This window comes from Amblyraja radiata, chromosome 15 (assembly GCF_010909765.2).
Source record: "Amblyraja radiata isolate CabotCenter1 chromosome 15, sAmbRad1.1.pri, whole genome shotgun sequence".
In the NCBI taxonomy this organism is placed as follows: domain Eukaryota; kingdom Metazoa; phylum Chordata; class Chondrichthyes; order Rajiformes; family Rajidae; genus Amblyraja; species Amblyraja radiata.
In genome coordinates, this window is record NC_045970.1 from 23,994,731 (window position 1) to 24,021,146 (window position 26,416).

Genomic DNA, 26,416 nt, shown 5'->3' on the forward strand with positions numbered 1-26,416 from the left:
AAGACAATTTTTACTCACCTTCTGTCCCCTCTGTCCAGCTTCCGGGTTCACCGTTCGCAGGAGTTCCCACGGTACCCGCAAGAGTTATTACGGATATCGCACTGGCCACTACGTTCATATAATGTTGCAATGCTCAACCACAAGTGTACAAGTCACTCTTGGAGAAATTCAAACTTTCTTGAATTTTCTCCCGAGTGACCAAGATACACGATTACCTGCCGTTAGCGCTACGGTGGTCCACGAATGCCGTACTGTTATCGCACGAGGTTCCCACGATGTTAAACTCTGGTTAACTCTTGCGTCAAGTCGCCCCGTGAAAAGGCCGCTTAAAGGAGGGCATGGAAGACCTCCACAGCTGATGACAGAAGAATTCTCTCTATAAAAAGAAAAATCCCCAAACATCTGTCCGACAGATCAGAAACACGCTTCAGGAGTCAGGTGTGGATTTGTCAATGACCACTGTCTGCAGAACACTTCATGAACAGAAATACAGAAGCTACACTGCAAAATGTAAACCACTGGTTAGCCGCAAAAATAGGATGGCCAGGTTACAGTTTGCCAAGAAGTACTTAAAAGAGCAACCACTGTTCTCGTAAAAGATGCAACCACAGTTATGTGGAAAAATGAGACAAAGATTAACTTATATCAGAGTGATGGCAAGAGTAAAGTATGGAGGAGAGAAGGAACTGCCCAAGATCCAAAGCATACCACTTTATCTATGAAACACGGTGGTGGGGATGTTACGGCCTGGGCATGTATGGCTGCTGAAGGTACTGGCTCACTTATCTTCATTGATGGTACAACTGCTGATAGTAGCATAATGAATTCTGAAGTGTATAGACACATCGTATCTGCTCAAGTTCAAACAAATACCTCAAAACTCATTGGCCAGCAGTTCATTCAACAGTAAGACAATGATCCCAAATATAGCGCTAAAGCAACAAAGGTGTTTTTCAAAGCTAAAAAATGGCCAATTCTTGAGTGTCCAAGTCAAACTGATCATGCCTTTTATATGCTGAAGGGAAAACCGAAGGGGACGAGCCCCCAAAACAAGCATAAGCTAAAGACGGCTGCAATACAGGCCTGGCAGAGCATCACCAGAGAAGACACCCAGCAACTGGTGATATCCATGAATCGCAGACTTCAAGCAGTCATTGCATGCAAAGGATATGCAACAAAATACTAAACATGACTACTTTCATTTACATGACGTTGTTGTGTCCCAAACATTATGGTGCCCTGAAATGGATGGACTATGTATAAACACTGCTGTAATTTCTACATGGTGAAACCAACATGTATAAAAATGGCCTTTATTAAAATCTGACAATGTGCACTTTAACCACATGTGATTTTTTTCTATTACAAATCTCAAATTGTGAAGTACAGAGGCAAATAAATAAATGGTGGGTCTTTTGTCCCAAACATTATGGAGGGCACTGTATGTTGCATAAACATTTGTGATTACATGCTACTGTGGTATTTGATTATGTGTTGAGCATAAGTGTAACTGTCTGGCATTAGCCTTCCCTTTCATTTCCATGAACTCAGCCTGGAACAGAGAACCTTGTCTGTAGAAATGAAATGAAATACCAGTCAAATTGATCTTTCAAGAATTTTTGACCCTCTGGTCCTTTGGGTTATTCTCCTGTTCAAGGGAATTGCAGCAGGCTATGGCTGACACATATTCAGGCCCTGCAGGTTTTCCCAAGATAAGGAGGGAACTTTAGCAAAAAGACTGCTTAGTCTGTAAAATAGGGAAAGACTAAATCACCTTAATTCATTTTTGGGTGTTTTATTATAATGTTTTCCTTTAACCAAGGATAAAATTGATGGGTGCTTCCTTTGATCCCAGGATGCTGCACAGGAATTCCAAAATAAATAAAGCATCAAACTATAATACATCACAATTTTTTTTTTAAATGACCGTTCAGGAGATAAGGGAAAAATGTTATTCGTCAAAATGCTCTAAAAATAATGAACTCTTATTTTTGGTGTTATTTTAAAAAGAAAGTTATGAACTATTTGACTAAAATATTCTATGTATAAAGATATTATACTGTTATGCCAGGAGTTTGTAGCAGTTTGCTGTCAAAAATGTTTCATTGAAAAACAGATTAAAGCATTTGACACTTATTCTGGTCTGTATCGTGACTTCAACGATGTACAGGAATAAATGCAATGATAGCTCAAGACGACAAAATATTCAAAGGTAAGTTGGTACCAAATAAGGGAAATTATTATTTATGAAGGCTGTGGATGCTGAACAGAGTTATTAAAAATGCGAAATAGACAGTTTCAAACATAAATAATGGTTGAAGCCTCTTTGGACTTCATTTTGGCAGCTATGAAGTTGATAGTGTCAGATCAGTGGTGCGTAAAAATAAAGCCGCCAAGCATTTTTTCTCTGCTAAACAGATTCAAACATGATAGCATAGTCTTGTAATGTATATATGGTGTCTGCCTACGGAGTCCAAACTTACAAAAATGGGATTTAGACATAAACTAATGTGACGTAATCACATCAAATCAGCATGGAATGGAGCACTTGGTACAGAATGTTGATTCCAGTCTTCATTACTGTTGCAAATTCCCAGGCTACCCTAGTTATTTACCATGATTTGCGTGTGTGAGTGAATGGAGTGTGAAGAGGAAAGAATTGTCAGTACAACCTTCACGGAATGTAACACCTTACAGCCCTTCTGACCATTAATGACAGCGACTTGTGTGTTTTCCAAAAACATTGTCATTATCATGGCAACTGTCCTACCTTAGAGCCTTTGTGAGGAGTCAAACCAGGATGAAAGATGGCTCTCAATAGTATGGTTAAGGGTAGGGAAAACCATCTCAAATTCAGTAATGTAGTCAGATATAGAAGTTGGTCATTAACTATCTATCTTATATATTAATAAAACTCATCTTTTTTGTTGATGTGTGTGCGATATTCCAGTACCCCGCAAAACAATAGCACTTCAATTTTGGCCTACCTTACCATTGTCCTGGGATGTAAAAGAAACAAGTTTAGTTCAGATTGATGGTGTATTTTATAAGTTTATTGACATTTTAAACTTTACAAAAATCACTGTTCAAACCACTTTTCCACCTGCCCGTCAGCAGTGCTCAACGTCACAATGGGATCCCGCGTATCTGCATACAAAATCGAGATTTTCAAAAAAAAATCAGTTTTAATCAAATTCTTCCATTTTCATTCACAGCTAACATTGTGTTTAGGTTATTTTAAATAAAAATCACAATTTTCATTGTGGTGGGGTGGTGAGATAAGGAGGAGGTTTCATTTTTTATAAAAATCGCGATTTTCATTTTGGGTGGTGCGATAGGGAGGAGTGGTGTTTTTTTTCAACAATAGTTATTTTATTTCTTTTAACTCACTTGTGAAACAACTGTGGCAAACATGCTTTGTACATTTGCCCATCCCATAACCATGTATTTGAGCAGAAATACAGGCAATCATAGGATCAGGATGGCAGCTGGAGCAATGGATGAGCACAGCCTCTACATAAACTTCTGCTATTTCAAAGATAGTACATTGTCAGAGAATGGCTCATGGTTTAGCAGCTTTCACTGCACTTGACTTCAGCGGTAATATACGATAAACAGCATTAACTATGTATTTTAAGTTATTTCAAGTAGCTCTTGCATTCCCTCTCCATCCCTCCCCCACCCAAGTCATACTCGTTCTCACCTAGCACACAGTTAACAATGGCCCGTTTCCTTATTCATCGTTACTTTTTTGCATATCTTTCGGTCATTTGTTCTAAATCTCTTTACATCACCGTCTATATCTTTAGTTTCTCTTTCCCCTGACTCTGTCTGAAGAAGGGAGTCAACCCAAAATGTCACCTATTCCTTTTCTCCAGAGATGTTGTCTGACCCGCTGTTACACCAGCTTTTTGTATCAATCTTCGGTTTAAACCAGCATCTGCAGTTCCTTCCTACGTATTTCAAGCTTTTGTTGGTCTAAGTTATCACTGTTATTGATTGACAATTATTGGATTTTTAAATATCAGCTATTGTTTGATTCCTGCACAGGACTGTCATAATTCCCTGGCACCTGCACACATTCTAAGTGCTGACCTCTTAACCATCTTTAGTCGACTATTTACTTTGTGTTGAAGGCTGAATTTCTGTAAGAACTTCTGTAGTCCTGGGCTGTGGGTTTTGATCAATCACCAGACCTCACCTATGAACGTCACAATAAAGGCATCCATCATAGTGGTTAGATGAGATCAATGGTTCTTTATTTATTTGTGGTTAGTTCATTTATCAGTTTGTCTCGAATAGTTTAAAGTTAAATTAGTAGGTTGTCATAATTCATAGTGCAATAGGATAGACAGCTGAAGCAAAGAATTAATGTACATGCTGGTTTAAATAGGATCTACCGCTGAACATCACTATCAAGACCTCTAAGGGAACTGAACAATGACAAAGACTCAAAGACTCTACTTCCTGTTGTTTGTGTATAATGCATGCAGGTCTCTTCATAGGATGAATGGTTTGGAGGAGTTTCTGAGCCAGGCAGTACAAGAGCTGAGTAGAAATGCAATCAGCTGCCTGTAATGCCGCTCCCTTGCACCATCAATCTCAGTAACAATTTAACCTCAGTTCCATGAAGTTCTGTCAACATTCATTCTATAAACAAGTATTGTAAAAACAACAACATGCATTTTAAGCAAAGGATATCCCAATATTTTGTAATTTCTGGATTTTCAATTGATAACATAATCCGTTGAAACCTGTTTAATTCATCCATCAGATTTTAATGAATTAAACTTTATCCTTGTTTGAAGCAGACAGAGCCAAGTTCATGTTTTGAATCTTTTTAAAAAAAACGACGATCTGATGTCTAATGCAGAAGGCAGGTGTTCAATGCTTCCTTGAATGCATGTTAAAGTCATTGGATAGATTGTTAATGCCAGGCTTGTTTTCTCATTTCCTTATTTATATTTTTTCTCTGGCAATGTCACAAATAGCATTCACAGATGAAATTAACATACCCATTTTGAATGGCGGGGTAATTTACAGATAATTTACACTTAACTAGACTGATCAAGATCAATAAGCAAATAAATTATTTTTATCACCTTTTATGTTTCTTGCTATCTTAAAAAATACTGAATGTGGATGGAGCTTTAATTTAGTCAGTTGTAAATAGAAATATTAAATGTCCTGTTGTAATAAACATTTGGCGGCTTTGTAAAGGAAAATAAGTAATGGAAAATATGCCCATTTCATAAAAATTGAATAATTCAAGCAGTATCAAAATGTTTAATTGATGAAGAATAATGCATAGATTCTGGACCTGGGAAGAGGCAACCATGCCGGAGGATCCCAGGAACAAATGTGTAATTACAACCATCTTCAGGAAGGGAAAATTCTGATTGTAGTGAGTGCAGATTATGCGGTCTGCCATAGGGAAAGCCATCGCAAGGATTCTCTTTAAGTGAATCCTTCCCAGTAGCTTAGCCACCCACAAAGTGCAATATGGATTCTAAGCATCAACAGTTATAGTGGATATGGCCTTCACCGTGTGACAAATCCAAGCAGCACCAACCATTGTGCATGGCCTTGCAAAAGCTTTTGATTCCATCGACCAAGGTTATGAAGAACATTCAACATTGGACTGTACCAGACATTTGTTAGCATTCTCCGTCAACTAAACAATGACATGTAAGCTGAACCAAACAAGATCTCCTTAGCGCTGTTGAACATCACCTGTCCAGCATAGGGTGGTACACAAAAATGCTGGAGAAACTCAGCGGGTGCTGCAGCATCTATGGAGCGAAGGAAATAGGCAAAGTTTTGGGCCGAAACCCTTCTTCAGACTGAAGAAGGGTTTCGGCCCGAAACGTTACCTATTTCCTTCGCTCCATAGATGCTGCTGCACCCGCTGAGTTTCTCCAGCATTTTTGTGTACCTTCGATAATCCAGCATCTGCAGTTCCTTCTTAAACAGCATAGGGTGGTTCAGCCATTTCATAAGTTACAAGTCTGGAGTGAAGTCAAGTCAAGTCACTGACATCGGTTTTGCCTGAGAAGTAAAACTATATTTATCTTTCCTAATAGAAGTGTTCGAGAATAAGTGATGTAAATGAGCAGAATGACTACCCTTGAGACTCCTTCCATCTCCTGAATTCTGACATTGAACTCCCTTCTTTATCGTTGAGAAACAAAAATAATTTCAAGATGTCAGGAAATGCTAGTCTATTTTTAAAGTAATCTGGTTATTTCCAATGCACAGAACAGCTTTTTTCCCCCTCTTGAATCCAGTTTAGACAATCACATGTTCAATTATGAAAAAAAGTAATTGGAAGAAAAGGTTGCAGTTACATCCATCTGCAGTTTAATGAAAAGGATAGGAATTCTCAGACGTCCTTGTTGTGTGGCTGTACATGAGGGAGATTTGCTTTTACTTTTCCATTCTTTACTAGTTATAAACAGAATAAAAATAATTACTATTTACCGTTGTGCCCATGCGTAATGCTCCCACATACCCATAATAAGAAAGGAAGGGAAGGGAAGCGAGAACACACCAAATTGGGTCTGCACTCAATAGAGCTTTCTGTTGTCAGTGGTCACTTGGGATATGGGGTGCTTGATACTTTTAGGTGGAAGATAATACTAGGGGACACAGTCAAAGTTGCTCATGTCGGTCAGATTTCGAGAGACAATTCTTCATTCAAGGTGGTCAATCTTTAGAATTTACTAGACTAAGTGGGACCCGTTGGGTCCCATGTTCACACAGGAGGGCTGGTTCCCCAACGCAATATTCCACCTCTCCAATATTGGTGGCCAGTTTGGGGAGGGGGGCGCTTTCTGGAGCGCTAGTATGGGTACTGTGGGCTGAAGGGACATGTTAGTATGGACATTGTTGGCCAAATGGAATCTTGGGGTGGCAGCTCAGTCACTCAAGTCTGATGTGCTGGCAGCTCACTAACGGCTGGTGGGCTAGCAGTTGACCCACGGCTATTCCTTGAAATTCCATTTCAAGCAGGGTGCAAGGCAACCAAATTCAAGTGCAGTTTCTTACTACTTCAAGCAGGGTGCAAGGCCACCAAATTCAATTGCAGTTTCATAACACTTCAAGCAGGGTGCAAGGCCACCAAATTCAGGTGCAGTTTCCTACCACTTTAAGCAGGCTGCAAGCCCACCAAATTCAAGTGCAGTTTCCGACCACTTCAAGCAGGCTGCAAGGCCACAGAATTCAAGTTCAGTTTCATACCACTTCAAGCAGGGTGCAAGGCCACCACATTCAAATGCAGTTTCATACCATTTCAAGCAGGGTGAACCCACCATAAAACACCACATAAACACCACACTCACAGTTCAGTAGACATTCAGTGTGTTCAGTTGATTCACAGCTCAGACAGTCGTGACCTCTCTCTCCCCCATCTTGCAGAGACTGAGCCACACCCACACTTACGGGTTTTATAATCCCTCCCCCTCCAACTGGAAGGGGCGTAGCCTTCATGGCGTGATTGACAGGAGAGAGATTCTCAACAGTTTTTCAACACTAATAACACATTTATTTTTCATTGATGGGAAGAATCCTCTGCACCTGATGAGTGGCGAGGAACTGAGTAAGATAGACAAAAATCACAGCCTAAAATCAATCTTCAGTGCAAACTGGAAGTTGTCAAGTTTCCACCAACAACAGCCATTTTATTTTTACCGTGCAGCCTTTCAAAGCAGTTGCCACCACCAACAACACCCATTTTTTTTGCAGTGCAGCCTTTTAACGCAGTTACCACTACCAACAGCCATTTGTTTGCAGTGCAGCCTTTCAATGCAGTTACCACCACCAACAACAGCCATTATTTTTGCAGTTGAGCCTTTCAAAGCAGTTACCACCACCAACAACAGCAATTTTTTTGCAGTGCAGCCTTTCAAAGCAGTTACCACCACCAACAACAGCCATTACTTTGCAGTGCAGCCTTTCAAAGCAGTTACCACCACCAACAACAGCCATTTTCTTTGCCATGCAGCCTTTCAAAGCAGTTACCACCACCAACAACAGCCATTTTATTTCAGTGCTGCCTTTCAAAGCAGTTACCACCACCAACAACAGCCATTTTTTTTTTGCAGTGCAGCATTTCAAAGCAACCAATTTTTCATTTTCAAACCACATTAATGGCATTCACAGTTGAGTAGACATGTGTTAATTGTTATTCAGAGCTCAGAGAGACGTGACCCTCTCACTTCCTCCATCTTGCGGAGACTGAGTGAGGCACACCACTTCCGGGTTTTATAGTCCCTCCCCCCTCCCACCAGCAGGGGCAGCAGAGAGAATGGCGAAATCTTTTAAAGCATTAATATCTCTCTGATTTTTAATCGATTGAAAAAATCCTCCAGTCCAGTCCGGCGGAGGGGGGCTCTGAACGAGGTGGCCAAAAATGACGGCCGTAAGTGGCGACGTTCTCTCGGAAATCACATCGCAGTGAGTCAAAAGCGGTCATGATCTTACTTTTAGTGATATAGATAGATATTTAAAATCAATACAGAAGGCTGTGGACACTCATTTATAGAAAATATTCAAAGCAGAAATCAATAGATAGTTGGAATGCAGGAGGATTGAATGATACTGGAGTGGGGAAGAGAAGTGGTGTGGAGATGGTCATTATTTTGTCAAAGGATAAAGCATGTTTATAGCACCTTTCATCCACGTGACGCTCTAAAGTGCACAGTCAGTGACATAATTTCAAAGGTAAGAAGTTAGAGACATAAAGTGGCCTGAACTAGAGTTGAATGAAGTTTATATAATTTAGCAGCTCTTGCATTTGTTGGGATAGTGTCACGGGGCTGCGATTTTGGACACTTCTTTTACACTAGTTCACATGATCTCTTGAACAAAATAGTACAATTTAAGGTAAAGATCATATGTTAAGCAATTTCTTTCTCTGATACAACATTTTAAGCCATTTGCAAATTAGGTTTGGCATAATGAGACAAATCAATCCCATCTTTGCCTCCGTTTCAACAGAATGTTCCCTGCTGCAAAAGTACAATGTTTAATGTCTTTAACGAGCCATTGCTCTAATATAGTGTACTGAAAATCTTTCAGCGTTTTTGATGAATAGAATTTAATATATTCTCAATTTCACAGCAAAAAAAAGCTGAAATCTAGACATTGAATATATCAAGCCAACAAGTTACCACCTTCCTATTCCCATGAAGGTCTTGAATAAATTAGGTCCACTAACCATCCAACCATGTGTTAGATTTAAAGGTGTGACCTTTTTATTAAACTGTGATTTGCACACCTGTTTCGTAGTTTAAAATTATTACGATTATTAACTTCATTTTAAAAGGTTCAGAGAGCAGCAGACGTTGCTGGTTTATTCTTTTCTCAGTGAACCAATGCATTTTTGTATTATTCAGGGCAACCTTCATATGATGATAACTTGCTTTTATCAAGATATTAATGAAATTAAGTTTAATGAGGAAGGTAATCAGAGAAAAAAGAAAGGCTTAATTTAATTCTTCTGCAGGGAAGAAAATAAAATGAAAACCTTTGATGACTCCCAACCTTATTGCGGGTAAAAGTGAACACATTTGTCCATACATACCTCTCTTTTGCTTGTCTTGGGTTACCTGTGATCAAACTCAAAATTTGCAACCACATGGCTCCTAGCATCCAGCCAGCATCGCTACTGCAGTTGTTCTGCATGGTGGAGTGATGCAGGAGTGGCAGCCAGGCTGTAGATGGAAGAAGATATGGCCCTGCCCAGTAAAGCCTGCACCATATTGGAAAAACATACAAGTAATTTTGAAAAGATAAAATGTTAATCATAATGAAATAAAACCGCATACAATTTATGTAAGTTAATTAATAATATCAACAGGAATTAAGACAAGGATTTTTTTTTAAACCAATCACCTTTTTTTTGGCAGCTCAAGCTGAATGCACAAATAATCGCTGGCATTCTGGGGCGCCAGATACAAAGTGAGTTTGGCCCTTCAGTTCAATACATTGAGAAATTCCCCTGAGCACAGCGGTAAAGCAGGAGTTCGGAAGAGACTGACACACACACACACTGGAGCTTGCCAATTTTTTTCTACAGAACTGCCAACTACCACTCAACCCTCTTACTTCAACACAATCTATTCCCCTGGGAAAGATATCTTCGTTGTGTGCACCATTATGTAGTTGTCTGCCATTTAGACAGCTTATCCAAAAAACAGTTGTCCATTATTCAGTTTTGAACTGTTAATAGGATCATCTTAACAAGTGGAAGAGTATGAAAGTTAACAATGATGTGTTTGCATTAAGGATATAAAGCTATAAATACTACTTGTACACAGTAGACTTGATGTGTAGTATTTGGCACGTCTGTCCTGTCTCGGTAGTTGCAGTTTTTTGGAGTTGGGTTGGAATATTTGATTCTTCCTGTCCACAGTAAATGTGACTGCTTGTGCCAACTCCTTGATGATAGAATTACAGCCAAGGAGGAAATCTTTTAAGAGCCTGTTATCCTCTTTCCTTTCGTGACATGTAAAAATTCTGCAAACAAAATCACTGTTCTTGAAAACTTGCAGCTAAAGTGTAGAATGGATTACACATGTGAGCCATTCTTTGATTGTTGTTGTTCAGCTTGGATAAATGTATTTGTGTAATTTTTTTATTATCGGGTATGCCTGTACTATACTGTAATCTGCGGGATGACATGATCAGAATTGAAAACTTGCTTGTGAAAGGTGGTGTATAAACTAAGATACTCAACAGGTCTGACAACATCTATGGAGAGTGAGACGTAAGTGAGTCTATAATCCTGTATGAATGCAGATGTCCAAGACTTAAGTCAAGTCAAATTAAGAGAGTTTATTGTCATGTATCCCAGATAGGACAATGAAATTCTTGCTTGCTGCAGCACAACAGAGTATTGTAAGCATAAATACAGAACAGTTTAGTGTTTCTATATAGCATAGACCATTTATATATACACATAAATAAACAGATAAAGTGCAATAGGCTGTTATAGTTCAGAGTTGTTTGATGGCGAGTTTAATAGCCTGATGGCTGTGGGCAAGTAGCTGTTCCTGAACCTGGATGTGCCAGATTTCAGGCTCCTGTACCTTCTACCTGATAGCAATGGAGAGATGAGTGTGTGGCCCGGATGGTGTGGGTCCTTTATGATGATGGCAGCCTTTTTAAGGCAGCGATTGCGATAGATCCCTTCGATGGTGGGGAGGTCAGAGCCAATGATGGACTGGGCAGTGGTCATAACTTTCTGCATTCTTTTCCGCTCCTGGACGCTCAAGTTGTCGAACCAAGCCACGATGCAACCAGTCAGCATGCTCGCTACTGTGCACCTGTAGAAGTTCGAGAGAGTCCTCTTTGACATACCGACACTCCGTAATCTTCTCAGGAAGTAGAGGCGCTGGTGTGCTTTCTTTATAATTGCATCAGTGTGCTGGGACCAGGAAAGACCTTTGGAAATATGCACGACCAAGGAATTTGAAGTTTTTGACCCTTTCCACCATAATTGATATAAACGGGATTGTGGGTCCCTATCCTACCCCTTCCAAAGTCCACAATCAGTTCCTTGGTTTTGCTGGTGTTGTTAGCCAGGTTATTGTGCTGGCACATTGCTGTTTGTTTCCCAGCTTCGCTCGACTGTTCATTTCTCCCTCTTTTTCTGTGCATGACCTTCGGTATGCTTTTATTTTGGAGCTTCAGCATCTGTGGTGTTTTAGCTTTATTTTTAGGGAAATGCTGGAGATTCCCTGACAGCTCGTCCTGTTTCAGTACATCAACACCTCTTCTTGATTTATCAGTATCTAGTTTTCAATTAAATAATGACAAACCTGAACTACATACTTCCATAAAATCTTTTCATTAAAGCAAATTCAATAAATACAGGTTGATTTTTTACCAACTATTTTAATCTGTGAAAGTTATAACATATAATGAATTGCTTATTATTCCACCTTGTATTTATTTCCACTGTTCTGTTTTCACTTAGAATACATTTGGAAGTCTCACATTTCAACTTTTAAATCTGAAACATTATTCCATTTAGGAAAAGACGATTTCCATGTTGAATTAAGAATATCGCAGTTAATAGTTAACCACTTTATGTTAAAACAAAAAGGTAGCGACTACAAAGAGAAAAGCACCAAATAAGGAGGGCAAGTTACCCATGGCTATCATTTATGAAGATATGAACATATGACACATAGCTCAAATAAACAATGGATAGTATTATTTTAAAGAATACCTATAAAGTTGGAGAAATTAACACCACAAGACATGTAGCTACTCCACTGAAAATGAAATCACGATGAGTTTCTAACATAAAAGCAATTAACTCTAGGGAAATTTAATAATGGGATTTTCACTGAGTCCAATCATTTTTTTCTCAGCACAAATATACATTTAATGAGAATTTATATTTATGTAGCATGTTTAACATCTCGAGATGCTTGAGCCAAATAATCATCAGCGTTACGCATCTGGAGGGATTTATTGAAATGCAGAATATGATGTGATTTAATATATTATCAATGCACTATGTGCAAAAATATTTTCTTCCATTTCTGTAGATACCCTTGCCCCCTCTGCCATTAGTTTGTTTTTTAATGGGTTGAAAAACCAGTTGATTTTAGTGCCTCAGCCGCAAGATTTCTTAAATTGGTCTCTGTTGTCTGATTCTGTTGATGCACCATGGTCCTAGATCATTAAAGAAACAAATTAGACCTGCACTGTGAGAAAAAAAAATGGGCAGTAACTGTGATTAATTTACGATTTTATATAAAAAAAACTCCAGGCAAGTTACTATTTGGAAATACAATTCAATTTATTGTCATTTGGACCCCTTGAGGTCCAAACGAAATGTCGTTTCTGCAGCCATACATTACAAACAAATAGACCCAAGACACAACATAATTTACATAAACATCCATCACATTGCTGTGATGGAAGGCCAAAAAAAATTATCTCTCCACTGCACTCTCCCCCCCGATGTCAGAGTCAAAGTCAAAGTCAAAGCCCCCGGCGGGCGATGGCGAATTGTCCTGCAGCCATTAAAGCCACGCCGGGTGATGCAAGGCCGCACACCGGGTCTTGATGTTAGAGCCCCCGGCGTGCGCTCGCAGTCCCGCAGCAATTCCAAGCCTCGCGGGGCGGTGCTGTAAAGCCCCGCTCAGGTGCTCTTCAACCCCGCAACTCGGGCGGGAGAAGTCGCCGTTGCGGGGAAATATTGCCTAGATTGGAATTCTTTCACCTGAAGTATATAATGTAGTTGATTCATTACCACTGTTAAAGTTCATTTTGTAAGCAGTGTTGAGTTTCATGATGATATATTTCATTGTTTTATTAAATATATTGTTTTTTGTAAGAAAATGGTAGGCAGTATATGTGGATTTGTGTTGAGAGAATAATTGCTTTTGCAACATGTAGATTAGCAAATGTGTATTTGATATGAACATCCAGAAATTTGCCTTGAAATCCATTCTATTCTTGCCGTTCTAATATTACTAGAGTGTGCTGTATATCATAAATATTCTTCTGATGTGAAAACTGTTTTGCAATGTCATGAAGAGAGCAGTGTAGCAGCGAAGCAGACTTTGTTGTACTTTATGTACCTGATGAAACTTTAATCCCAAACAGAATGCAAGGTTGAATGGATCCCTGAAAAGTTCTAAATACATAATTACTATTATACTGTTTGCACATCTGAGTTGGAGCAGGGATTTGAGTAGTATAAGCACCAATGTAATAGTGGAGAAAAGTTCTTCAATAAAGTATGAAATGTTCTCTATAAGAAGTCTGAAAATACAGTTTTCTAATTTGTTACAGTGTATTGACAGTAGGGAGATGGAGCTTATTGCTTAGGGAGTCTGCAATGAATAATTACTGTTTTCATGTCTCTGAAGAACTTCGTCATATGAAATGTTGTTCCTTCAAGGCTTTTTCACCCAGAGTGCAATTAAAAGTAATTTTGCAGTCACTTTGTCATCTGGGAATGTAGACACCAGTCATATCAAATTGCCTTACACAGTCTTCACAGAGTGTAGTGCAAGCAATACTTGGTAATTCATTACAGCGGTTCCTTGTTGAAACCTGAATGGCCAGAAGTAATTTTCTTAACATAATTACAGCTTAATTAAAGTGACATGTCTACGATGGGTTTCTTGTAATGGATGTCACTCTGTTGGAAAATTGAGTTCTGCCTTTTATGCAATTTTAATAATTTAGTTGGATATGAAAGTTTGAACTAAAAATATAAAGGTCCCTCGAGATCATTATGTAATTTGTATTGCATAGCCTGGAAAAATATGAACGGTTCATTAGTTGATCTGTTTGCATATTTCAGTATTATGGTTTCCCCATGCACATCCTATGTGAGCATACTGTATCTGGTTCCATGCTGTTCTCGAGCCAGTTATTAATTGGAACCTGGTATTGACTCAGCGACTCCTACCCATTTGATGTTTGCCTAGCCATAGCCTCTTCTTTCTGTTGGGGGGGTATGATCTCTGCACTTTGTTTCTTCTGATTATCCCATTCTGACACATTAATCTTCAGCTCAGGAACATAACGGAGTGCTGGACAAATTGAATGTCATGTTACTCCTCCATGGATAAAGTAAGAAAACTAGCCCCTGGTCATTTGCAGACTGGCTGTGCACAGAAGCATTTTTCATAATGGCTGCCATAACTCAAGATGCTTTCCCCTTCTGTGTGGGGAACTGAAGTGGGTCAAAAAATTTTTTTTTTCCTAATGATTTTTAATTCTTCATAGCCATTCTCCCTGTGGAAGGTAATTGATCAATTCCACAACAGTGCCTCACAGGGAATGGAGCACAGTAGCTGGAGAATCTGTCAATGGCATTAATAAAGCAATTTACCAAGCAGTGCTTCCGCCACACACCCCTGAGCAACTTTGATGTGAGTGGGGCAAGGGAAGATAGCTTGCACATCTGGAGCCTAATGTAACTAAATCCAAACAAAATGGGACCCAGCCTGTTTTGTATCTTCTCAGGCATTATCCTTATTTGTGGTCTCAAGCCCCATGAACTTCAGGGCAATTGTTTGTCGTCTAGTTGACATTTATTTTTTATCTTCAGAAGAGTTGTGATGTGTATGGAAGTACATGTTTTGTAAGATGTACCCAATTGTATTGTATTGAAATTATCCTCATGGTCCACAACCTTTTACAATATCATGCTGATCATTATATTTTTAAACAAAAAGATGATTGCTGTAAGTAGAAGCTATTCAGATAAGTAAGAAATATAATAACATCTCAAGACAGAATTGCTAAATGTACTCTCCATTTTCTGGGCAATCTCAGCAAGAGATTGCTGGGAATTTTAAAATTGTTTTTTATAATTCTGTTATGATTTGTATTGTTTTACTATATAAATGTGCTATGTATCTAATGCATTATTCGTCCTTGTATAAGCATTGAGGATGGGGATAATGTATCTCGTGGTAATTGGGTAAAACAAGTGATACTGGATTGACTGCCTTTATTGTGCTTTGCTCCACTCTCCTCCATTGACTTTCTGTATCACCTGTTTAAAATATTTGCAGTGAGTTAAAAATCATCTTCATTGAGGCTAGTAGCAAATGTTTACTTTCCAGTGTTAACTATTGGCTCATTATTGCTTTTTTTTTAAAGCAGAATGGGCGTCAACTGAAGTCAGATATTTCTGACCACTATTCCAACTTTCCTTTTCCTTCCCATTCCTTTCCTTTTTCTTGCTTTGCAGAGCCTCCATCAAACTACCAAATATCTCAGCCTGAAGTGCACACAGCGCATCCAGGAGATTTGCTTCAAATGCAATGTCCTTTGAAAGAGGATGTACAGAACATCATTTGGACTAAAGCTGGGGAACAATTGGGGCACAATAATAAGACTTACATTATCAGAGAGTTCTTGCAGATTAGTGATGCCACACATGAGGATTCGGGCCTCTATGCTTGTACTGCAATTAGACCAGTAGGCAGTGGTATGGTATACTTCATTGTAAACATTACAGGTGAGTAATATTTGAACTGGAAATTCATTAAAACTCAACCTTTATATTGGTTGTCTCTCCAGACATAACTTTGGCTCAGAGGGAGGGGATTGCAGTTAGTTGGGATTGATGATGCAGAAAATGGTGGGTGGTTAGAAGAATTAAAGTCATTTGACATTGTGGACATATAGAAACTAACTATAAGGCAGGATCAGGAGAATGACACCTTATAAAAAGGGAATATTGTCCTTGAATTACAAATCGTTCTATTTCAACGTTTTTTGTAATGATTTAAGGTACAATAATAGCAAATACGTCTTACACGTCAGGTCATGTAGTTGGATGCATTTTTTTTAAGACTAGTCATTTCAGTTTTTAGTAAAAATACATATTTTAAGTTTGTCATCTACCTTGCTGGCTGCTTGGATAATTAAAATATACATTTCATAGGGATCATCTTGGAGTAGCAATTGTTAATTTTAATGCACTTCCTTGTTTCGACATGGCATTGAGCCACGATTTGCCCACAAAGTTAGTTCCTTAATTTGGCTCAGTCACCTAAGGAAGGAGATGTATTGTTGGGATTACCTAGCGCTCAAAATAATACTTGGCTTTGGGTCGAATAATTTGAATTACCAAAAATGATAAAGGATCATATTAAGTACAGTGCCATTCTTGGATGTGAGAGGGAGAGTTGATCGAGGGGAACCTGTACATGTTGTATATTTAGATTACCAAAGGGCATTTGACAAGTTCCATGTAAGAGGCTGATGAATAAAGCCCTAGGCTTTGAAGGAATTGTGTTGGTGTGGATTAAAAACGCTCTCAGATATAAAACAAAAAGTTGGATTAAATGGGTCCTTTTGAGGCTGAGAGGTGTAAATAGTAGAATATCCCTTAGATCAGTTCTTGGCCCTTAATTGTTCACTTTTTCTTAATGACCCGGAGGGGGAAACAAAATGTAAGGCTTACAATTTTGCCGATAATATGAGTATAGGTGGAAGGGCATGTTGTGATGAGAACATTATTATTCTGCAAGGGGATATACATTGCCCTCCATAATGTTTGGGACAAAGACCCATCATTTATTTATATGCCTCTGCACTCCACAATTTGAGATTTGTAATAGAAAAAAATCACAGGTAGTTAAAGTGCACATTGTCAGATTTTAATAAAGGCCAACTTTATACATTTTGGTTTCACCATGTAGAAATTATAGCAGTGTGTATACATAATATCCCCATTTCAGGGCACCGTAATGTTTGGGACACAGCAATGTCATGTAAATGAAAATAGTCATGTTTAGTATTTTGTTGCATATCCTTTGCATGACTGTTTGAAGTCTGCGATTCATGGACATCACCAGTTGCTGGGTGTCTTCTCTGGTGATGCTCTGCCAGGCCTGTATTGCAGCCATCTTTAGCTTATGCTTGCTTTGGGGGCTAGTCCCCTTCAGTTTTCTCTTCAGCATATAAAATGCATGCCCAATTGTGTTCAGATCGGGTGATTGATTTGGCCACTCAAGAATTGACCATTTTTTAGCTTTGAAAAACTCCTTTGGTGCTTTAGCAGTATGTTTGGGATCTTTGTCTTACTGTAGAATGAACCACCGGCCAATGTTTTGAGGCATTTGTTTGAACTTGAGCAGATAGGATGTGTCTATACACTTTAGAATTCATTATGCTACTACCATCAGCAGTTGTATCATCAATGAAGATAAGTGAGCCAGTACCTTCAGCAGCCATACATGCCCAGGCCATAACACCAAAACCACCGTGTTTCACAGATGAAGTGGTATGCTTTGGACCTTGGGCTGTTCCTTCTCTCGTCCATACTTTGCTCTTGCCATCACTCTGATATAAGTGAATCTTCATCTCATCTGTCCACAAGATCTTTTTCCAGAACTGTTTAGTACATCTTTTAAGTTTAGTAGAACTTTTATGTACATCTTGGCAAACTGTAACCCGGCTATCCTATTTTTGCAGCTAACCAGTGGTTTGCATCTTGCAGTGTAGCCTCTGTATTTCTGTTCATGAAGTCTTCTGCGGACAGTGGTCATTGACAAATCCAGACTTGACTCCTGAAGAGTTTCTGATCTGTCGGACAGGTGTTTGGGGATTTTTGTTTATTATAGAGAGAATTCTTCTGTCATCGGGTGTGGAGGTCTTTCTTGGCCTGCCAGTCCCTTTGCGATTAGTAAGCTCACCAGTGCTCTCTTTCTTCTTAATGATGTTCCAAACAGTTGATTTTGGTAAGCCGAAGGTTTGGATGATGTCTCTAACAGTTTTATTCTTGTTTCTCAGTCTCACAATGGCTTCTTTGACTTTCATTGAGCAATTACAAACATCTGTGAAGCCATGTGTCCCAAACATCATGGTGCCCTGAAATCGGGGGACTATGTATAAACACAGCTGTAATTTCTACATGGTGAAATCAAAATGTACAAAAATACCCTTTAATAAAATCTGACAATGTGCACTTTAACCACATGCAATTTTTTTTCTATTGCAAATCTTAAATTGTTGAGTACAGAGGCAAATAAATAAATGATGGGTCTTTGCCCCAAACATTATGGAGGGCACTGTAGAAAAATTGAGTGAAAGTGATTGGACAACATTTTGTTCCAGTGGATGAATTGTAAAATGTTGGCAGTCAGTTCTAACAAATAGGCAAATGGGAAGTTGGCTTTATTTCAATGGGGTTTTAGTTTTGTTGGAAAGTTTTGTTACCGTTATAACGGTGTGTTGGAGAGGCCACATATGGAGCATAGTTTTCATCCCTTTGCCTGAGAAAAGGATATAGTTGCATTGAAGGCAGGTGAAAGGTTCATTTGGCTAATTCCTTGGATGTCAGGGTTGTCCTATCAAGAAAGGCTTTAGAATTTGGGTCGGTATCTGTTGAAATTTTGAAACATGAGGGCTTGACTGGGTAGATGTTGAGTTATTTTGTTGTTTTCACTTGTGGGAGTGTCATGAACAAGGCTACTAAATAAAGGTTTATTTAAAACTGAGGTGCGTAAAAAAAATTCTTATGAGGTTAGTGAATCTCTAGAATTCTCTAAACCCAAGGGTGATAGATGGCAGATTAGGTCGCTAGGTGTATAGATCAATTTGAGAATGTCACTCTTGGATTTAAATGCTGATCCCCTCGGTGCATATCTAGGAACAAGATGGAGATAGATAAATACCTGAAAGATTGGGGAATGGAAGGTTATGGGGAAATGGTGCATAAGAGGAGCTGAGGTCAACATCATGTTGGATGGCAGGGCATGTGTGAGGGACAAGTGGTCTACTGCTGCTCTTATTTTCTTTTGCTCTTGTTTTGGATATTGATATATTAATTTTTTTAACTAATTATACTCCAAGCAATATGGATAGTATTATTTTCCATTGTTTGGCTATGGTGGTATGGGGAAGGATAGGGTGCAAGAAATGCTTTGGAAGTACTTTACAAATAACCATCTTTTGAATTTCCGTGATCCCGGGGAGATTACAGATTATGGTTTTCTTCCAGATGCCATGTCCTCAGGGGACGATGAAGAGGATAGTGATGGGTCAGAAGAGACAACCATTGATGGTAACAAGATAAGTAAGTACAGGGTGTGGAGACAGACAAGAGGTTAATATAATGAAGTCAGCAAGAAAATAAGGTCCTATTGGTATATCTACTTTCATATATATGAAATTGATACCCTAGAAACTCTGATGATAAAGTGTTAACAATTCTTTATTCCCGGTCGCTTTAATTTCAAGAGTGGTATCAATTTTATTTTTACTTGGTGGAGTAACAACTTAATAACGTTGTAAATTATTCTGGACTGTGCCTGTGCTTTCCAGTAGTTGTATACTTTTCAGCGTCCCTTTATCATGCCCAGTTAGTCAAGTCCATGAAGGGTTGACTTTGAAAATAATTGGGCTTCCAGAAGCCATTTAGTGTAATATACCTACAAAAAAAGAGTAAAATAAAAATATAAGCAGGTTGAATGCTATTTGTAGCATTCTCACTTATGTCTAAGAAATACGAATTTGAGATCTACTCTAAATCACATTGTATTGTGATACTGAAAACGCTGTATTATGGAAGTGTTAATCAGTAGATGAGCTATGGTCTCATTAGTTTATTAAAGTGATTTAAATAGATATTGAAGATCTATTGCACTTCTGGGAAAACAAAACCTTTTTACTAGTACCTGGAGAAACATTGCACTTTCAATCATTGTTACTGTCAAACAATCCCATTAAAAAAGCTTTTTTTCCCCTTTTCCTTTATTATAGAATAAAGTCAATAATAAAGGCAATAGCATATTTAAAGTAAAATTCCAGTAACTGAGGGGAAATTCAACATGCAAGTTCAATGCCCCTTTAATATTGCAACGACAAGGTGTTTAGCTCAACCTGGGGACAGGGTAAAGATGTCATTCTTGGATCAAAATGCTGATCTCCTCTTGATGTATATCTGGGAATAAATTATAGATTTCCAAATTGCTTATCATGGAGATGGTCTTTGGAAATTAGAAACTGATGAGAAGTTCCAGGGATTTGGCTTTGGCTGCTGCTGAATAGATGTATAGGACTGAGTATCTATCATAATACCTCCTCCTTCATATCATAATGGTTCATCTCACCATTTGGTATAATTGTTTTGATGATGTTGTGGATGTCTGCATTCCTTTGTTTTCAATTAAACTTGTTTATGATTGAGGTTTCATTGAGCCATTTTGACATATTGACTTTACTTGTAGCCAGCAGGTCTGTAGAGAACCAGTATCTATCTGCAATGCAGGTTATAGCTTGTTCCTGACTTTCATACACGTATGGTTAAATGCAAATCTTCAGAATGAGCTGGAGACAGGAAATTATAACCAAGCTCAGCTTGTATATAATGAGGTAGAATGTGGCCCAATTGCCAATAAAATAGGCTTTGTAGAAATAAAATGAATTGCTTGATAACTTAATGTACACAGAGTTCTAAATTCATAAAATGTTTTAAAATAAAATTGTATCATTGTAATATATCAGTGCTGTCTGTGTTTTGTTATTCATCAGCACATTTAAGACTAGGAAACGGGAGTACAGGTTGAAAGAGCGCACTTTGAGCTTACTCTACTATTTGGAAAGATGCTTGGCTGATCAAGGCTGATCATTGACCTCAATTCACTGATCCCCAAATCTCTTAATTCCCTTAGAGTCCAAAAATCCATCAGTGCTCGCATTGAATATACTCGGTGGTTGAGTATCCACACTCCTTTGGGTAAAGAATTTCAGAGATTTAAAACTCCCCCTTCCATTCCTCCCTGGTAAGGACATTTCTCCTGCATAGCATTCTTAAATAGCCATTCTCTGATTCCGAGACTGATCTTTAGTTCATGACTCTCCACCTTGGAGGAGCATGCTATTAACATCTAAATTGTCAACACTTTTTCACAATCTTGTATCTTTCAGTAAGATCATCCCTCATTCTTCTAAACAGAAATCTGACCTCAAAGGGCAGCACGATAACATGCAAATATCTCTACTCTGACAAAAAATAAAATCCAGTCAATGTTTTGAAGGAGCCAAGTATTCTAACAATTTTATACTGGCAACTGTTTTTATTCTCTGTTTCCAAACATTAACACTTTGCTAATATTCTTAAATGAGCAGCAACATCTTAATACTGTGTACATTATCAGCACTAGTGAAAAAATAATCATTTATTACCACTAAGGTAAGCTGGAAATTAATTAATTTCTCATCTCAGAAAAAGTGCAAAGTTACTCTGCCTTGAAGCCAGCAGTGAAGATTTGTAGCTCTGATTTGTGGGAGTTATTCGCCATATTATCTCGTCATATTTTTTGTACTATTTAATAACCAAAATTCCTCAGTGTTGGTTACATTTTACATGAAAAATTTAATAGAATAATTTTGTGCTCTCCACGATTAATCCTGATTATGATCATAGGCATATAAGGAAAGGCTAAGTCTGACTGGAGAGACTTGGTTTATTTTCCCTGGAGCAGGGAAGGTTGAGAGAGGATATGATAGTGGTATATAAAATTATGATGGGTATAGATAGTCTAGACTACTAGAAATGTTTCCCTATATCAGAGATAGATAAAATGAGTGGATATCAATTTAGGGAAAGGGGTGAGAGATATTAAGAGGATTTAAGGGGATCTTTTTTACCCAGAGAGTTGAGTATCTGGAATTCACTGCCTGAGAGAGTGGTAGAAACAGTTGCTGACAGCATTTAAGAAGTAAATGAAGACTTGAATCACCTAGGCAAGGAAAGCTGAAGGCCAAGTGCTGGAAGATGGGACTAATATGGATGAATGCCCTTTGGTCAGCATGGTAGTGTTGGGCCAAATAGCCTGTTTCCATGCTGCATTCATCTAAAAGGTATTATTAATAGTATGCCAAAGTTCATTTAACGCTAATTGATATTTCCAAGGAGAGAATTCAATCAACTGTATATTTACGTCATTAAATCTTGAAAATATTTTATATGGTAACTGGCATTGCCTTTTGAAGTGATGGTACTATTGTTATCTAGTGGCAGGGTGGCTTAAAAAATGGCAGTAAAAGGAAATTGTAATAATATGGACATTTATGGTGAATGTCAACCTTTACTGTATTGGCTCAAGGACCAATGTGCTTTGTAACATGACACTACAACTATAATTATTACATGAAGCATTGGTATTTAACACAAAGGAACTATTGTCTCTGATTTAAATTAGTTCACAAGCTCCAGCTTGTAATTTAGAAAACAGGCTATATAAAGAAGAAAATGACTATTCTTTACAATCTTTAAAGTATCAGCAAACTTATGTTTACCGTTGGAAAGCTTTGCATTAAAATTGTTTTGATGACACAAAAGTGAATGGTTTTGCAGATAGTGAAGATGGTTATGAAAGATTGCAGCAGGATCTGGATCGATTGGCCAGGTGGGCAGGGAAATGGTTGATGGAATTTAATACAGAGAAGTGTGAGGTGTTGCATTTTGGGATGTCGAACAAGGGCAGGGCCTACACAGTAATTGGTAGACCTCTTGGTAGTGTTGTAGAGCAGAGGGATCTGGGAGTACAGGTGCATGATTCCTTGAAGGTTGAGTCGCAGGTACATAAGGTGGTCAAAAAGGCTTTTGGCACTTTGGCCTTCGTCAGTCAGAGTATTGAGTATAGAAGTTGGGAGGTCATGTTGCAGTTGTATAAGACGTTGGTGAGATCGCAATTGGAGTATTTTGTTCAGTTCTGGGCACCATGTTATGGGAAAGATATTGTCAAGATATTGTCAAGCTTGAAAGGGTTCAGAAAAGATTTACGTGGATGTTGCCAGGACTAGAGGGTGTGAGCTAAAGGGAGAGGCTGAGTAGACTGGAGTGCAGGAGGATGAGGGGGTACAAAATCATAGAGGAATAGATTGAAGTGTACAAAATCCTGAGAGGAATAGATTGGGTAGATGCCCGGAGTCTCTTGTCCAGAGTAGGGGAATCGAGGACCAAATGGACATGGGTTCAAGGTGAAGGGGAAAAGATTTAATAGGAATCCGAGGGGTAATTCTTTCACACAAAGGGTGGCGGGTGTATGGAACAAACTGCCAGAGGAGGTAGTTGAGGCTGGGACTATCCCATCGTTTAAGAAACAGTTAGACAGGTACATGGATAGGATGGGTTTGGAGGGATATGGACCAAGTGCAGGCAAGTGGGGCGAGTGTAGCTGGGACATTGTTGGCCGGTGTGGGCAAGTTGGGCTGAAGGACCTGTTTCAACAGTGTATCACTCTATGACTATGACTCTATGACAACTAGTGGTAAACACAGAAGAACTTACTGAGATTGAAGTAAAAGAAATGGGCCATACTTTTTATAATTTAGGATCAATCACGATGATTTCCGTATTAGCGATATCTGGTCTGACAACTTTAAATTAAACTATGGGATGGAAATCATAGATCGTGTTAGTCTCTGTCCCATAACTCCATTCCTGAATTTGGTTTAAAATGAGTAATGCATACTGCTTAATTATGTTCTCTCCATATTTTAAACAGCAAAACGTGCATAAGATTAGACATTCTGAAAAAATGGACACAAGTGTATAGTTAAGATACAAAAGCAGGAGAATATATTTAAAATAATATATAAAAATGTGAGAAATACTAGACTGGCAATTGCCAGTAATATTTGAACATGGATTGATATTGCTCGCTAAAATTGTACTTCAAGGTCACTACTGGTGTCATCCATCTACTTTTTCAAATTAGTCATAATCTTATTTATTTCTTTACCCAAGAGAGCAAGCAAAACTTCCACTTAATAATTCAACCAAATGACAATACTTCTGCATTTCGCAACAAATCCCAAGTAATACTCTGGAGCATTAGTCTAGACTTTTATGCTCAAGTCTTTGAATCAGCACCTAAAACCTTCATAGACCACAATCAGTGAGGATAGGTGACAAAACATCCGCCTAATAATTCTCCACACTGATGGCCCAAACGAATGTGTTCTTAGCCCCTTACTATACTCCCTATACATATGACTCTGCGGCCAAATTCTGCTCTAATTCCATTTACAAGTTTGCCGATGATTCCACCATAGTGAGTCGGATCTGGAACAATGATGAGACGGAGTACAGGAAGGAGATAGAGGGAGTTAGTACCATGGTGTCAAGACAACAAGCTCTCCTTCAATGCCAGCAAGATGAAAGAGCTAGTTATTGACTTCAGAAAACAAGGTGGTGTACATTCCCCAGTCTGTATCAATGATACCCAAGTGGAGATTGTTGAGAGCTTCAATTCCCTAGGCATAAGTATCACCAACAATTGTCTTGAACCAACTATATTGAAGCTACGTCTAAGAAAGCACACCAACGCCTCTACTTCCTCAGAAAACTAAGGAAGTTCGGCATAACTCCAACGACTCTAACTTCTACAGATACACCATTGAAAGCATCATATTAGGATGCATCACAACTTGATATGGCAACAGCTCTTCCTAAGATCACAAGAAATTGCAGAGTTGTTCATGTAGTGCAATCAATTATACAACACCCCCACCTTCCCATTCATGTCAACTCCATCTGCACCATGTTGCCGTGGGAAAGCAGCCAACATAGTCAAGGGCCATTTATCTCTCATTCCCTTTTCTCCCCTCTCCTGTCTGGCCAAAGATACAAACATTTGAAAACATATACTACCAGATTCAGGAACAACGTCTTCCCCACTGTTATCAGACTACTGAATTGTCCTCTCATCATCTACAACTATACTCCTGATTTTCCAACCCACAATCCATTGTGGCCATCAGGATTACTTTTATTTCTGTACATTTTCCATGTAGTTATTTTGATATAATGTTGTAACACTATATTCTGCACTCTGGTATTTTTCTCTTTACACTAACTATTGTACAGGTGCATGACTTGTTTGTACCACTAATAGTGTGATTTGACTGGATAACACGCAAACAAAGTTTTCCACTGTATCTTTGTACATGTGACCATAACATACCAATGCCAACTGAGCTTCAGTTGACATTCACAAAGTTTTATTTCCCCCGTTCTTATCAAACATGGCATTATTGGAGTTAAAATCAAATTAAGATGATGACAAACTCTGTAATTTTAAACAGATTCTACCACTGAACATTATTTATTGTTGGTTCGGCAATTTGAGCGCCCTGGAGAGGAAAAGACTACAAAAAGTAGTAAACACTGCCCAGTCCATCATCGGCTCTGACCTTCCTTCCATCGAGGGGATTTATCGCAGTCGCTGCCTCAAAAAGGCTGGCAGTATCATCAAAGACCCACACCACCCTGGCCACACACTCATCTCCCTGCTACCTTCAGGTAGAAGGTACAGGAGCCTGAAGACTGCAACAACCAGGTTCAGGAATAGCTACTACCCCTCAGCCATCAGGCTATTAAACCTGGCTTGGACAAAACTCTGATTATTAACAACCACTTTCTGTTATTTGCACTTTATTTGCAGTTTATTTATTCATGTGTGTATATATTTATATCATGGTATATGGACACATTTATCTGTACTGTAGTAAATGCCTTACTATTTTTCTGTGTGCTTAAACAAAGCAAGAATTTCATTGTCCTATACAGGGACACATGACAATAAACTCACTTGAACTTGAATCTTTTGAAGCAGCCAAAATGCCTTGTTGGTCAGCATCTGGTGGATGCAAAAGATAGAAGAGAATTTGTTTAAGGTTTGAAATAACATTTGATAGATATGAGCCAGTAACATGTTCATCGTTCAGAATTGCCTTGCAGAGCTATGTCCTGTGGATGCAAAACCACTTTTGATCATTAAATCTTTGCCAAGGACAATTCAAGCTTAATGTTACAATGTTTATGTGCCATGCTGTTTTGTATGAAGCATCTTAATATTTCAAGAACACAAAAAATAGTTTACAAGTTTAATGGTCTGGCTTCTTAGTGATA

The 26,416-nt window shown here is 38.6% G+C and overlaps 1 protein-coding gene across 10 annotated transcripts in view; it reads left to right on the forward strand.

The window, feature by feature from the left end:
• The window catches only part of fgfr2 (fibroblast growth factor receptor 2), a 168,461-nt gene that overhangs the window by 83,274 nt on the left and 58,771 nt on the right, over window positions 1-26,416 (forward strand). For 8 of the 10 annotated variants that reach the window (XM_033033810.1, XM_033033811.1, XM_033033809.1 and 5 more), the window contains 2 exons: window positions 15,732-16,003; window positions 19,496-19,570. The exons of 1 other annotated variant lie outside the window; for it this stretch is intronic. In XM_033033810.1, coding sequence (XP_032889701.1) covers window positions 15,732-16,003; window positions 19,496-19,570 — 347 coding nt within the window. Of the gene's footprint in view, window positions 1-15,731; window positions 16,004-19,493; window positions 19,571-26,416 lie in introns of all 10 variants that reach the window. One more of the 10 variants, XM_033033817.1, reaches the window with a different exon arrangement.